Source organism: Gavialis gangeticus, unplaced genomic scaffold (genome assembly GCF_001723915.1).
Source record: "Gavialis gangeticus isolate Ggan-Ray unplaced genomic scaffold, GavGan_comp1, whole genome shotgun sequence".
Lineage (NCBI taxonomy): Eukaryota > Metazoa > Chordata > Crocodylia > Gavialidae > Gavialis > Gavialis gangeticus.
The window spans coordinates 63,633,803-63,648,282 of record NW_017729033.1 but is presented as its reverse complement, the minus strand read 5'-3'; the positions used below and the strand labels follow the sequence as shown (position 1 = coordinate 63,648,282).

The 14,480-nt window shown below is 41.9% G+C and overlaps 1 protein-coding gene across 1 annotated transcript in view; it reads left to right on the top strand.

The window, feature by feature from the left end:
- ATP8A1 (ATPase phospholipid transporting 8A1) overlaps positions 1 to 14,480 on the top strand; it is a 216,192-nt gene that overhangs the window by 22,082 nt on the left and 179,630 nt on the right. The window contains exons 6-7 of the mRNA XM_019525855.1: positions 1,403 to 1,443; positions 3,444 to 3,517. Coding sequence (XP_019381400.1) covers positions 1,403 to 1,443; positions 3,444 to 3,517 — 115 coding nt within the window. The remainder of the gene's footprint in view (positions 1 to 1,402; positions 1,444 to 3,443; positions 3,518 to 14,480) is intronic.

The window sequence follows — 14,480 nt, the reverse complement described above, 5'->3', positions numbered from 1 at the left end:
CCCCCCCCCCCCAACAAAAATGTGCTTTACCAGAAGCTGCAGTGTGTTGTTTTGACCTAATTCTGCAGTGTCTGTATAGTTTGGGCACTTCAGCTGGCCTTTTGGCACTTTTATCCAATAGCTGAGTCAATCAGCTATTAGATAAAAGTGCCAAGAAAGCCCCACTAAAGCTCCTGATCTATACACACATTGAGTGAGCCGGGTCCTGTTAACGTGCTGTCCCTTCTGGACGTGCGCTGGCTCAGTGCGGGAGCGTACAGAGTTTACAGTAAAGCCCTGTTTTGTTTGTTTGTTTTTAACATCTTCAAGCAGCCTATGTGCCTGGGTCCCATAATAGAATCCAGAGCTCAGAATTAGGTGCTTGGGTTCCCCCTACTCATTATGTGGGGAGAGTCAAGTACCTCCGAAGAGCAATCTAAAAATCTCACTCTTTGATTACGGTGCTGACTATAGTCAATAGAAAATGCTGAGGGGCTGTTGGCAAGTGCATTCATTTACTTAGGAACTACTGGTGAAAGTCATTGCCAGTTGACCTTTGTCAGCTCAAGGGCTTAGTTACACAACTTCATCTGAGAGAGAGTGTGCATGGAACTGTCCAGCACAGCAAATTTTATCATCTAGTTATGGCCTTGGTGTGTGTCGGGTATACTCAGAGCATGCCTCCTGGACCTACACTTAGGTGCTGCTTCACCTAGGTTTTCTGGATTTTAGTGGGAGTGAGGCAAGATACTGGCTCTTAACTGCCCTAGCCAAAATGTTTCTTCACATACGTGGACCTATAATTGTTGCTGCCTAGGAACGTGTCAAACCAAACAGAAGGTACTGAATCAGTTTTAGATAAATAACCTTCTGAATTGGGGATCTTTTGGGGTCTCACCTCAGCAATCCAATTGCAAGAGGCTTACAGGAGGCAGATTTTGTGATTCTTAAGTTGTCTTCTCCCTTATCTGTCACTCTCTACCAGATAGCACACTCTCAAGTGTATTTTCTTGTAGTAATTTTGAGAGATGTTTTCAAAGCACGCTTTATTCATGAATATAAAAAAGAAATCGGAATCATTTTTCTCCTCAAATTGCATATTAAGGTTTCCATTGTCTTTGCCTTTATTTCATTCTGATTGTATATAGTTAATTACAGCATAAAATGTGAATTAATCTAACCTTGTAAAGGGTCATGATATAATTTCCTTGAAGGGTGCCATCCAAAATAAATATTTTCATAATTGAAATGATTGATATCAGTTGGCAGAGAATGTGTTGCTATAAAATGCTGTATGACTACCAGTGCATGATTTTAATAAAGTAGGAAACCTAAAGTACAGATGAGTGTCACTTATAAATAGTCATTACATTGCTGCTTAGATTAATTGTGCATCTTTTTTATTTTTGTTTTGCTTTTACAGTATTGAGAAATGGTGCTTGGGAGATTGTCCACTGGGAAAAGGTGTGTATTTGGGTTTTGGAGAATTTTTAGACAAAATTGTAAGTTTTGCATTCACATCGTGTTCATGAGATGTAGCTTATACTTGTCATTCTGAATAAATATCATTGATATAAATTATGTATTTCCAGTCATAAAGATAAACTAAATTTAATATTGTAGAATATGTTACTAAAACTTTAAGTTTATTGCACAAAGCTTTAACTTGCTTTAGAAAATGTATGTATTAGGCCAGAATCTTGAAAATCTTACTCAGGCAAAATGACCATTAACAATGGTCAATGAAAATTTTATCATAGGAGGATCTTCAGCAGTGGGGATACTCGTATATAAAATCCTTGTAGAAGTACTATAGTATTATTATTAATAGGAAAGTAGCTCATTTACATGGAGTGAGCAAAAATTAGAAAACTGTTTTTTAAGGTTACTGAGTTATGTAACACATTTCCAGATTCTAGCTTCTGTGAAGCCAAATTTGAAGTACTGGATGTAGTGTTTAGAGCAGTGCACTGTTAAATTTAGTCAGTCCCTCATTTTTGGTGTAAAGGGTATTTTTAAATCACTTTTTTCAAGCCCCCCAAAAGCTTGATTAAATGAAGTAGAGTCAGAGCTCCACCCACCTCATGCCGCAGAATCGTCTTGCTGCAAATAAGGTTCAACTTCAAGAGATTCTCTTTGACTTCTTGGCTAGAAACACACATTCAGAAAACCTAAGCCTGAATTGATTCAGTCTTTGCCAGTTAGTCCAACCTGCAGAGATTGAACCGAGTTGCAAGTGGATAGAAGTTTACTTTTGATTCCACATACCTGCAGTGGCTCAGGCTAGAAGCTTGGGGGGGGGTGCTAAAGCAGCCCTCCCTTCCCTTGCACAATGCTGAGCTGAGGGGGGAGGCATGGCCAGGCCCTGGCAGGGCACTCTTATTAGGGAGGGGGTTTTCCTTCTGTCTGCCCCTCCCCCCCCCGATGACCAGCGAGGGAGCCTACAGGGAGCTGATAATACAGTATTTAGCACCTCATCAAGAAAACAAAAAATCCTCTCATTAGTTCAAGCTCTTCTTAAACACCTTTTTCCAAGGAAGGAACTGAGAGACACTACCAGCTGACCTGTTGATTAGTTCCAAAGAACCCTAAGTGGACACTGTTCTGTCTGCCTTACACAGACGCCTCTCAGCATTAGCTAGCATACCATATGCTGGCTGTGGTCCATGCTGTGGGAGAGGGGAGAGAGGAATCCCTGCTTGAGCAGGGAGTGGGGGCAGGGCAGGAAGAAGCCAGGCAGGCGCTGCTGTACCTGTAGTCTCCCCCAGAGCTCCAGCTAGAGAGCAGAGGGGTGGGGTCAGCCCTGCTCTGGAGTAGACAGCCCAGTTCTGCAAAGCATCTGGGATACTGGGGGACTCTGGTTTAAGTTAAACCAGGAAGGGGTCTGGGACAGACATTGCAGAAACTGATTTGACCCAAATTAGTTAAGTCTGATACTACATTTAACCAGGTTTGTCTCATGCCAGTTTCAGCCATTTTCAAACTGGTTTATGTGCACTGAATGTCTGTTCTGTTACAGGTTTAAACCAGTTTCAGATCACCTGAAACTGGTTTATGTGTAATGTCTGTCCCTAGCAATACAGTTGCATGAAAATTTAGTGTAATTGGGATTTGACCTCTGCTATTATGTGACAGACCCATGACCTTTTGGAAGGTAATTTCCTGTTCTAAAGTTAAATTTTTTTTTTAATCTAGTGATAAATATGAATGAGAGGTTCCAAGAAATAGGGAAATTTAAATGGGAGTGTGTACAACACCATAAATGCATAGAAACTAGGTTTCATTTTTGAAGTATTTGAGTGGGATTTGGGCAGCTGTTTCCCTTAGGCTCCTCTTAAAATCCCTAAGTTTTTACCTTAGTTATTTGTTGACAGGTTAAATATTAATTTACCAATGATTAATTGAAAGTTAAAGGGAAAGTGTGTTTGTTTAAGACCATTAACCAATTCCCAGTTTTCTTTCAGGTAGATGTTGGAGATATAGTTATAATAAAAGGCAAAGAGTATATACCTGCTGACACTGTACTTCTCTCATCAAGGTAGAGATGCCCACTGATGCTTACAGTGTAGAGGCTGGTTTCTCTACCTGCATTGATTCTGTGATTGCTCCAAGGAAATAAGGAATAAACAAAGTACTGTACACCTCTACCATAATTTCACATTTAGTACTGAAAAATAAGTACTGTTTTTCTGAATCATCAGTTGTAGTGTTAAAACTACACTGAAGACGATTGCTAATTTCCAAGGGATAACTAAGACCCTCCAGTGTGTGTTAACTTTATTCTCTTATATGAGATTGTCTGGATTGACTATCTGAGCAGATGTTGGATGTCTGTGCTGCTATACTTAACCAGGATTACTCTTCGGTATTTTCATAGCATTTTAAATTTCTTTTAAGCATACATTCTCCCCTGGGCAAAGCGGTCTATTTTTAATAAGTAATTATATTATTTAGTGTTATTATTATAAAAAACAAAATTGTAACATAAATTAACCATCATATTACCATATTATATTTTCCTATGTTTTGATGGTATTGAGATTTACTTTATTTTTTACTATATATTGGAGTTGACTATATATTTCAAACCAAGATTTAATTGTATAAAGCTGTTACTGCCTTTACTTAAAACAAACTATATTCAGCATACTACTGTAAAATATCAAAAGACATAAGCACATTTTATTTTTAATGAAAATTATTAGAGGTTGTTTATTATCATTTCCTTGGACAGTTTTATTTATAAAATCCATTTAATTATGTGCAAGATGCATGTTTTTCAAAATCTATCAGCTCAGGTCATGAACCATGTGGTTTAAGAATGCTTTTGAAATAAGAATTGTAAAGGTGCTGCAAACCAGTGTGTTAAGTTGCTTTGCAGTTACATGAATCTATTATCTGGTTTAAAAAAAAAGAGGGGTGTTTATTACTTAAACATTTATGTATTTGAAGGTTTGAGTTTAAATGGTATGCATAGTTCCACTGAAATAAATTAAGCCAATCAGGCCTAAATTTAAGCACATAGGTAAGGGTTTGAAAGAGCAAGGAATTTTGCCTATATAGAAAAGCTTGTGATTTGGAAGAAGGATAGTTGTAAATTTAGTATTTCTATTAGAGTGCATTACCACTTTAGAGTTACTGTGGAATGTTACTTCTTAAAGAACGTATTTTTCCCTTTTTATATAAGGAAGTTGCTAGGCCCACATAATTGTTGCTCATGCAAGAAATGACTTGTCACAAAACAAAGAAATGGAGACAGACACTGCTCCCTCGAAGAGCCATATAATAGCAACTTGCTTCTAAAATTCCAAAACATGTTGAAGACAACTTTTTAGTACAGGTGGTAGAGAAAACAAATGTGGAAATGCTTCTTGATTTGCTGCTTGCTAATAAGGAGGAAGTGGTTGAGAACCTAAATGTAGAAGTCAGCTTTGCTAAGTGACCATGATATGATAAGAGTAATAGAACAGAGAAGTAGACTGAAAAACTCAGAACTGGTAGGCAGGATCCTATGGGAGGTAAAAAGAAGAAAAATGGCAAAGAGACTGGCCAAATAGTGAACTCTTCAGGGATTTCAAAATGAAATGCGCATCTCACAAGAAAGGATGTGTGAGAGAATACAGCACAGACAAGTTCTTTGGGTAGAAGTGATATCTTTTATTAGACTAACTAAATAGTTGGAAAAATTGTTCTTTGCAAGCTCTCTGGCACAAACACCCTTCTTCTCCCGATTGCCTGAAGAAGGGTGTTTGTGCCCAAAAGCTTGCAGAGAACAATTTTCCAACTATTTAGTTAGTCTAGTAAAAGGGTATCGCATCTAGCCGAAGAACATTGACTGTCTATGTCCTTAGATCAGCACGGCTACAACCAACAACCCTAGAATACAGCGCAAATATACAGAGATAATATTGGGAACACCAAAGCCCAAACTGAGGTATAGCTAGTAAGGGAAACAAAAGGCAGTGAGAAGCATTCTATGAGAATGTTAGAAGAAAAAGAGAGACCAAGGATAGTGTCAACCTCTGTTTAATGTGGAAGACGATGCACGATGCAGAGAAGGCTGAAGTATTTTGTGCCTTTTTTACTTCAATATTAATGAAAAATGATAGCCATCAAATGGCAAGCATAGTTAGTAGCAAGAATAGAGGAGGTAATGTTCAATGTAGTATAGGAAAAGAGCAGATGCCAGGAAAGATATTGGAGCATATAATCAAGGAATGTATTGATAAGCACCTAGAGCAGTGGTGCTCAACATTTTTTGCAGTAGCATAAGCACAGTTTCACATGTAGGGCCTGTCTGCGGGTGCAATCCAGCAGGCTGGGTCTGGCCACAGACCAATCCTGTGCACTGGATCTCGCTGTGACCTGACTTGGTGTATGGGAGCCTACCATCTTGCACATGGGAATTTCTGTGAGTCCAGAAGTTTCGTGGCAGGGTTAGCTGCCTTGGTTCTGGGAGTAATTAACACTGCCAGTGCTGCTAAATTTCTGGACCTGTGGTTAGCCCTGTGGGCTGGATGACATGGATCCATGAGCTGGATCTGGGCCACAGCTGTAGGTTTATCACAACTGACCTAGAGCTGGTGCTTTAACCTTTTGGCCCTGCAGACCAGATGAATGGCTTGGGGCCAGTCTGTAAGCCAGATGGAGATCCACATGTCAGGATTGGGTCTGTTGCTGACCTCTCCTGGCCCCCACATGCCAGGATTAGGCCCCAGAGGCCCAGCACTGTCCCCATTTGGCCCTGCACATTGGGATCAGGTGCCTGATCTGGTGCTAAGGGCCCAGGGATCCCTCTGGGTCTGAAAATTTGGCAGCCAGGGAACGGTGCCACCACTCTCCCACCACCAAATTTGTAGACCCAGGGGGAGCCCTGTCAGCCAGATGACACAGGCTGAATTTGGTCTAAAGGCAGGTGGTTGAGCACCCCTGATCTAGAAGATAAAGGAAACAAGAATAGCTAATGTGGACTTGTCAAGAGCAAGTCATCCTTAACCATTCGGATTTTCTTCCTTCTCATTTCCTATCCCAAGATGATGAATTTTGTGAATGGGGAGAGATGAAATATACCTTGCCTTTAGCAAGGTTTTACAGTCTCCAATGACATTCTCATTAGTAAGCTAAGGAAATGGAGTATGGATTTAACTGTTGTAAGGTGGGTAGGTTGAATCATCATGCTAAGAGGTTAGTCATCAATTGTTTGAAGCCCAACTGGGAAAAGGTATCACGTGGGGTTCCCTTAGGCTCTTGTCCAAGTCCAGTACAGTTTAATATATTTGTTAATGACTTGGAGAATGAAACTGACTACACATGTAGTAAATTTGCAGATCACACCAAACTTGGTGATGAAGCAGACACTTCAGGGGGTAGGATTATGATTCAAATGACCTCATCTCAAAAATTGCCCAAAGTTAATCAGATGAAATCCAGAAAAGGCAAGTATAAACTACTGCGTGTAGGATGGAAAGAACAAGTATATAAATACAAATTGGGTAATGATTGCCTAGCCTACAGTAATGCAGAAAGGACCTGGAGGTTATAGTGCTTTGAAATAGTGCACTGTTAGTGGAGGGGCAGCACTGGAGGAACCAGTACCATACTGTGAAGTTCATATCCAAATAGGAACACAGTGGGCTTGCTTTGTCAGATGCTCTCTGAGAATAAAGAGAGCCCACACCTATCTTTTGTCAGGATAATTGCTTTATTGCAAAGCTGAACAAGAGTTTAGCTAACATTCAGATCAAGCACTGGTAAGACAAAGACCTACTCCTGCCTGGAAGAAGAGGCCTAGGCCCCAAAATCTCTGTTCTTTTGCTGGGTGCTGGAATTCTCATCCTCCCCCAGTTAACACTCACAGATATGCAGTCGTTAATTACATACGGGTATATCAGTCTACATTTTGATTTGGTATGTGTTACTGTAAGGGTTTGTAATGAAAATGCACACAGCTATGTGAGGAATTTGTGGCAAGGAATTTCATCCCAGTGCTCGTGTGAGAGAATTTTTGTCAAGTCTTGTCTTTATATGCGTTGTTTGACAATGACAGTTGGCATCACTTATCAGTTTGTTTTATTGTTGATGCTGGATGGCACTTCTCATGGTAGTTTTTTCAGTTGGTTTGTTTTTGTTGCTTTGTCTAGATGCTTGTCCCTGTTGGACCCAGCACAATGGAATCTTGCCTTAAAATTCTGTCTTTAGGTAATGTTAATATCAGAATTTCCATTATTTTAGTTATATAACTGAATCAACATCATGCTGTTAGTTAAAAATTATAATTTGTTATAACTTTTCTACGTACAGAATCTAATGGGGAGGATTCTGAAATCCAGGGACATCTTAGATTCGAGCAAATATGGCACATATATATTCTCCATTGTATATAGAAGTGAACATCATGATGTTGATTCAGTTGTATATGTAAAATATTAGAGAGGGAGTGAGAGAGAGAGAGATTCTAACAGGTTCTTTAAAAACTTATGACAATGAAGATACCATAGCTGCTCTAGGTAAGAGTATTCAGTGCTTGATCATCTGCCTATTTAGAAATATCTTCCTAATATTCAAACTAAATTCCCCTTCTTGTAATTTAAGTCTGACCTTCTAGTTTTGTACACAGTGCATAGTTGATTGTAGCCCTTTTGCTAAGAATGCATTATGCATTTGAAGACTTACCAAACCCTTCTCAGTCTCTTTTTCACAAAATAAATAATACCCATTCTTCCAAAAGAGACTGAGAGGGGTTTGATACGTCTTCAAACGCATAATGCATTCTTAGCAAAAGGGCTACAATCAACTGTGCACTGACTAGAAGGTCAGACCTAAATTACAAGAAGGGAAATTTAGTTGGAATATTAGGAAGGTATTTCTTAATAGGCAGAAGATCAAGCACTGAATACTCTTACCTAGAGCAGCTTATGGTATCTTCATTGTCAGAAGTTTTTAAAGAACTTGCTAGGCTCTTGTTACATTAATTTGAGGTGGCTCAGGGAGCTCGTAACCCCTGGATTTTCCACAATTTAAGATGTGTAAGTTAGTTTTAAGCACCCTTTAAGTGTCATAGAATCATAGAAAATGTGTCTTAAAGTTATGCCACTCCAGGGTAGACTTACTTGCATGTTATCTAGCTCGTGTTCCACAAATGTGGCCACTTCCCAGAAATAGGTTACCCAAGTTTCAGTCCTCCATCATCCTAGGATGCAGTGTGTCCTCTCCTCAGTCTTCCTGTACTGTGTGGACAAATATTCCACGCCATGAACTCTACTGCCCAGGGGGTGGTACTTGCACCAAGCCAATCCCTCTCCTGCCCCCAGGGTTGTGACCTTGCTAGGCAACTCGCAGGGGAACAGACCAGTCCAGGATGGAGGGTAAGGGTGTAGAGCAGGGAGCAAGTTCAGATTGGGATCCCCATGAACTGGGGCTTTTCTCCCAGAGCTGCACCAAGCCCCTAGTGGCTTATCTGTGGGGCATGGGAAGCAGCTCCCGTTGCTGCACACACCCCCAGGGGAGGCACAGGAGGCATAGGCCCTCCAGATCTGCGTGCGGGTCAAAAGCAGACTGTTACTGTGTGCTCAGGGCTGGTGCCAGGCTCTTCTTAGTGAGGGGTTTGGGCCACGGCTGCGCTCGGGGCAGACAGGAGCAGTGCTGGGAAGGAGAGCTCGGGGGGGCTATGGCAAATTCAGGGGTGGCTGTAGCCCCTTCCCAGCACCGCCACTGCAACCATGAACACAGCCCCTTCCAGGGAAGAGCTCTGCCCCTGGCCCCGAGCACACAGAGGCTTCCCGCCTTCAGCCCGTGCACAGATCTGGGGGGGTACATGCCCCCTATCGTGTTGTTCTGGATATATGCTGTTTTATAATTTTGCAACACAGCTGAATCAAAGTATAGAGAGGTCAGATAACGCAAGTACTCTGCTCAGGTTAATGGCTAACTTGCCAAATGATCCATGGCATGCATAACTAATGAACAGGGAAGAGTGTCACAACTTAAGGGTCAATGCCCTTGCCCACAAGGACAAGACCTATTGTCAGACTCCTGGTAGAAAGAGTACCAATACAGAGGACCAACTAATTATTGGGATGGGTACCCATAGTACTTGAGGCATCAACCCCCTGTAAGGAGGAATATTAGCCTCACAATAACAGGCATGGTCCAGCGTGATTGGCAATTACTTGGGAGAATTTCACATTCTCCCAGGCAGGAAGAAATGTTCGAGGGTAGAGGTGGCCATCCTGAAGCACAGGCAGGCTCTCTGTGGCATGTGGTAGACCAGTGAGGGGACAGGCAGCACAGGTAAGGCAGAAGGTAGAAAGCAGGACAGCGGATCAGGCAGGGAAAGGGGATTGAATGGCTCTTAAAGGTGTAGAACTAATTTATGGCACTACAGCCTTCCCCAGGGATGCACACAACAGCAGGAACTGCCCACACTCCCTGGACGAACTACTCACAGCTTGGTCCCATGCCCCTCCCCCCACACCCTGGCTGCACCATGCCTGCCCTTTCCCTCCCCCCGCAACCCTTTCCCACAACAGACTTATCAACTGGATGCTGCTCTCCCCACTGCTGGGCTAGCCACGTGCATGCTGCAGCTGCACGCATGCATGTGGCATTTATCAGCAACATTATCGGCCGTGTTAGCCAAAAAAAGCTGAATGCCAATTTAATGTCAATTTTCCTCTTATCGGTGCCAATACAATACAGATCAATGTATCAGTGCATCTCTACCATCAAGCCTAGTATCCTGCATCACAAAATAACAAAGTGGATGCTCAGCAGTAGAGTAAGCAAGGCTCATCCAGAATTTTGCACCCCTTGCTCCTCTCCCATTATAGCTTTTGGCATTCAGAGTTTTGATAGGCTGCACTCCTGTCACTTTTAATAACTACTGAAGAACTCTTCCTCCAAGAATGGATTCAATCCCTATTTTAAGTATTGCAAGACTTTAAATAAAAAAAAATCTCTAGTTACTTTTTCTGTATCATTTAATGTTTTGTTGAACCTCTTTTATGTCTACTCCTAAGTGTCTCTCTTCTAATCTGAAAAATCCTGGCCTTTTTAGTCTCCCCTCACATGGAGAAGCCCCTCCATACCCTTAATTCTCATGGGCCTTCTTTTCACCTTTTCTTGTTTTGTTTTTTTTCTATATCCATTTTGAAGTTTGAGGAACAAAATTGCAGACACCATTCAAGGTGTCGATGCACCATAGAGGAGGAAATCTCTGTTTTCTATGGTGGTTGCAGTTCACGTCTTGATAGTTCCTAACATTTTATTTGGCTACTTGACTGCTGCTGAATCAGTGTTTCTGGGGTGCCCTTGACTGAATTTGAACTTCCCTGTCCTCTTTTTCTTTTAGCATCCAACTTGACAGGGTTGCTTCCCTTGCACCCTGCCCCTTTTTTTGGTATGTTGAGGGGGTTCATCTTTTACCATACAGGAATAACTCCTTTTTTAACTTCTCTTGCAAGAATCCTGTGCCAAGCCTCCCTGTCCAGGGGATTTAAAAAAAAAAACTGCCCGTTTTTTACATCTTAGGACCTTCCCTTGCTGACCTGTGCTCCCTTTTCTTAAATTATCTCTTTCAGATAACCCTCCTCAAGAAGTACAGATGAGCTCAGCCAAACCATCCAAGTGTTTATCAACTACCAGTTACAATTTAGGCTTTCCAAATCAGCCATTTCTAAGTTAATTTCCCATTCCTTGAATGATGAGTTAATTCCCCTTAAAGACACAGGAGGGCAGTACAGAGTAGTCTGGTCTTTTTTTAAATTTCCTTTAGGAATAATGGCAAATGAAAGAAAAGGGACAAAATATCTTCTGGTAAATCCACTGATGGTGGAATTTATCATGTTAGAACATGCTAGAACTCAAAAGAGCAGAAAGAAAATAGCAAACTCTTCTGACTTTCTCCATGCAGAGGATCAAAGATAAATATTTTGCAACAGCAGGGACCACTGAGCTATATAATGCCCCCAAATCTATGCTTTTCCTCCATCCTCATACGTGGGTTTAATTCTCTCCTGTATCATTGTTCCACTTGATGTAAAAGAATGGGGCAACAGTGCTGCCAAGTAGTTGGTTACAGCTATTTCATTATATGGACTGATATGGTTATATATTACTCTTGTTCTTTCTTCCATGTGTCATGGAAAGATACTTGGGAATATTAAAAGAATATTCTTTACTTTGAAGTGGGTGATGTACATTGGATACAGTATCCAGAATCTCAAAATTTAGGTATAGGATCACTTAAAAAATAAAATAAAAAAGGAATGTCTGTCAGCCTGGGTCTAGGGGCCAGGCTCCACTTGAGGTTGCTATTGTATTTGGCTCTCTAGCAAGACGTTTCAGATTTTTTCTAGGAAATGTATCGTAGAGTTCTTGATTGCGTCAGTTCTCTCCCGCATATAGTAAAAGACCTTACCTCTTTTTGAGACTCTTTTACCAAACATAGAACAAACTTGCAAAAGAGTGGCTTAGTCCCATCAGGTTAAAAGCTTACACATGTACAAATTGGTCAAGAGAATATGGGAGGATAACAACAGAGAAGCACTTCTGCTTCATCTTTATGTGTCTGAGAAGAGAAACTAAAAGTGGTTATTCACATTCCAGAATTCCATGTTACAGTGGCAAGGTTCAACAATTTTTGAATATGTTTTTGTTGATCAGCAAGAGAGATGCAACATTTGCATCTGTGGTCCAAATATGTTTGCACTTGACTTATAGGGAGTTACCTGGCTCTATAAAAGCCTGGAAGTAGGGAAAAGTGCCTTAAAATGACAGTTAAATATGAAAAGACCTGAAGAAGGCGGCTTTATGTGTGAAAGCTTGTCCAAAATTTCTTCCCAAATGTACAGCTAGTACAATAAAAAAAATCACAAAAAGCCCTCTCTTCTAGTGAAATAAATTTAAAGGATGTTTTCAGGAGATTAGCTTCAAATTCCAATTACTTTATTAATTATTCAAAGATGGAGCCATTAAGTATAGATTTATTTGTCTCTGCACAATGTTTTCTTGATGTAAGGTAGTATATCTGATCTTTTAGATCCATGGGCTGTACAACAGAGGAATCTTGGTCAGTTAAAGGGGAATACTCTGGGTTTGTACAAGATTCAGGGTCTCTCTCTCCAGAGAATAGACCTGCTTGGATTATCAGTTGTTTTGAGATCATACTTTACTACAGGCAGTCAGTAACACAAAAAAAATAGCAAAATGAGTTATTACATACAAGAAAAGAATTGTACAAAAAAAAGTTGACCTTAGAGTCAGTACAGAGAAAGAAAAACGATGTCTTATCCTCTTTCCTGACCACAGTACACTCCTTCAGAGACTGCTATCAATACTTTCAGAGGCCAGCTTTCCCACTGACTCTGGCAGCTGGGCAGCAGGATTCCCTTCAAGGTGTGGGAAAATCCAAAAGCACCCTTTACCTGTCAGGTGCCTCCTAACTATCTTCGATTCACTCCCTCCTCCAATCTCTACTGTACCATCTATTCCCTGGGAGGCCTGCAAAGCCTCTAGAACAGGGTTGTCCAACTGGTGATCCACGGACCTCATCTGGCCCCTAAGGAATTAACCTGTAGCCCCCAGGCTTCTAGTCCTTGCACTGTTCCCTCCACCTCCATGTACTGCTACTGGTAGAGTCTGCATGCTCCCTTTCCTTCCTATGGCTTCTGTTTCTGGCCCCTGCTTATTGAGGCAGGGTGGGATGGCTTGCAGAGCTGTGGGAGCGCACAGCCATGCTGTTCAAAGGGACCTGGGAACGGTGCATGGCATTGTACTGGAGTGCCAGTGTGGTACAAGCAATGGGTGTGGGAGAGGCACTGCATTCCAGGAGGGGCTCCATGTCATTCAGCGTGTAAGGTGTGGGGGGAGGGGGTGTTGCCTGCCATGTGGTGATGGCAGGGGGAATGCTTGTAGTACAGCATGGCATGCATCCCAGGCAGGAGAATTGGCCCATGTGGTGTGTGGCTCCAGGACCTGTGCCCGCCAGTCACTCAGAAGTTGGATAACCTTGCTCCAGAACAATGAGGGCAAACCTTTTTGGCAGGTGTGCCGTAAATTAGTTCTACACTTTACTTGAGAGCCATTCAGTCCCCTTTCCTTGCCTGATCTGCTGCCCTGCTTTCTGCCTTGTGCCTTACCTGCTGCTGTGCTGCCTGTCCCCTTGCTGGTCTACCACATGTCACGTAGAGGCTGCTTGTGATGCCTGTGCTGCAGGTTGGCCACCTCTACTCTAGAACATGATCCATATAGTGATAAAAGGGATACAAAATAATACAGCTTTTGGAAGAAATCAAACAAGGTTAGATGAACCGTACTTGGAATATATATCTCTGCATAGGACACTCTGAATCCCCAAATAATTCCTGGCTTTGGCATGGGTTTATAACAGGGTTAAGTTGCAACAGTTATATTTGTATTGGTACAAGCTCCTGGACCTGTTACTCTTACACCATAATAGCTTCTGTGGAGTCTGGAACAACACCCCCACTTCCAGTGTTCATTTGTCCATATGCCAAATGTGAGAACATTTTGTGCAGGTTAGGACTATTACCTGAAGGCAGAAGTGTCAAACTCCCTTGAGGCTCCAGGCCAGATCTGGACCTCACAGGCTGGATACAGTGTGGATTACAGGACAGAAGCAGGTACCACAGCAGCAGCAAGCATGGCAGCAGTGGGACAAGCGGCTGCAGACCACATTGTTCTGTGGTAAAGGTGTAAAAACAATGATAGGCCATTTGGCCACAAGGCAACTGAGGGATGTGCTTCACAGCCTTTGGTTGTCTGTCTACTGCCAAATGCCATGTCCACTATTGCCAGAGAGCCCCAGATTGTGTGGCAGCCCATGTGTGCTGCTGGCCACACACCCCAATTTGTGGTAGTCCAGTGATAACCTGTTAGACTAGATGGATTGGCTCTGCAGACTGGATCTATTCTGTGGGCCAGCCATGGTGACACCTTAAAGAATACATGTAGGACATTTAGGCTGCTGATGGGGGGGGGGG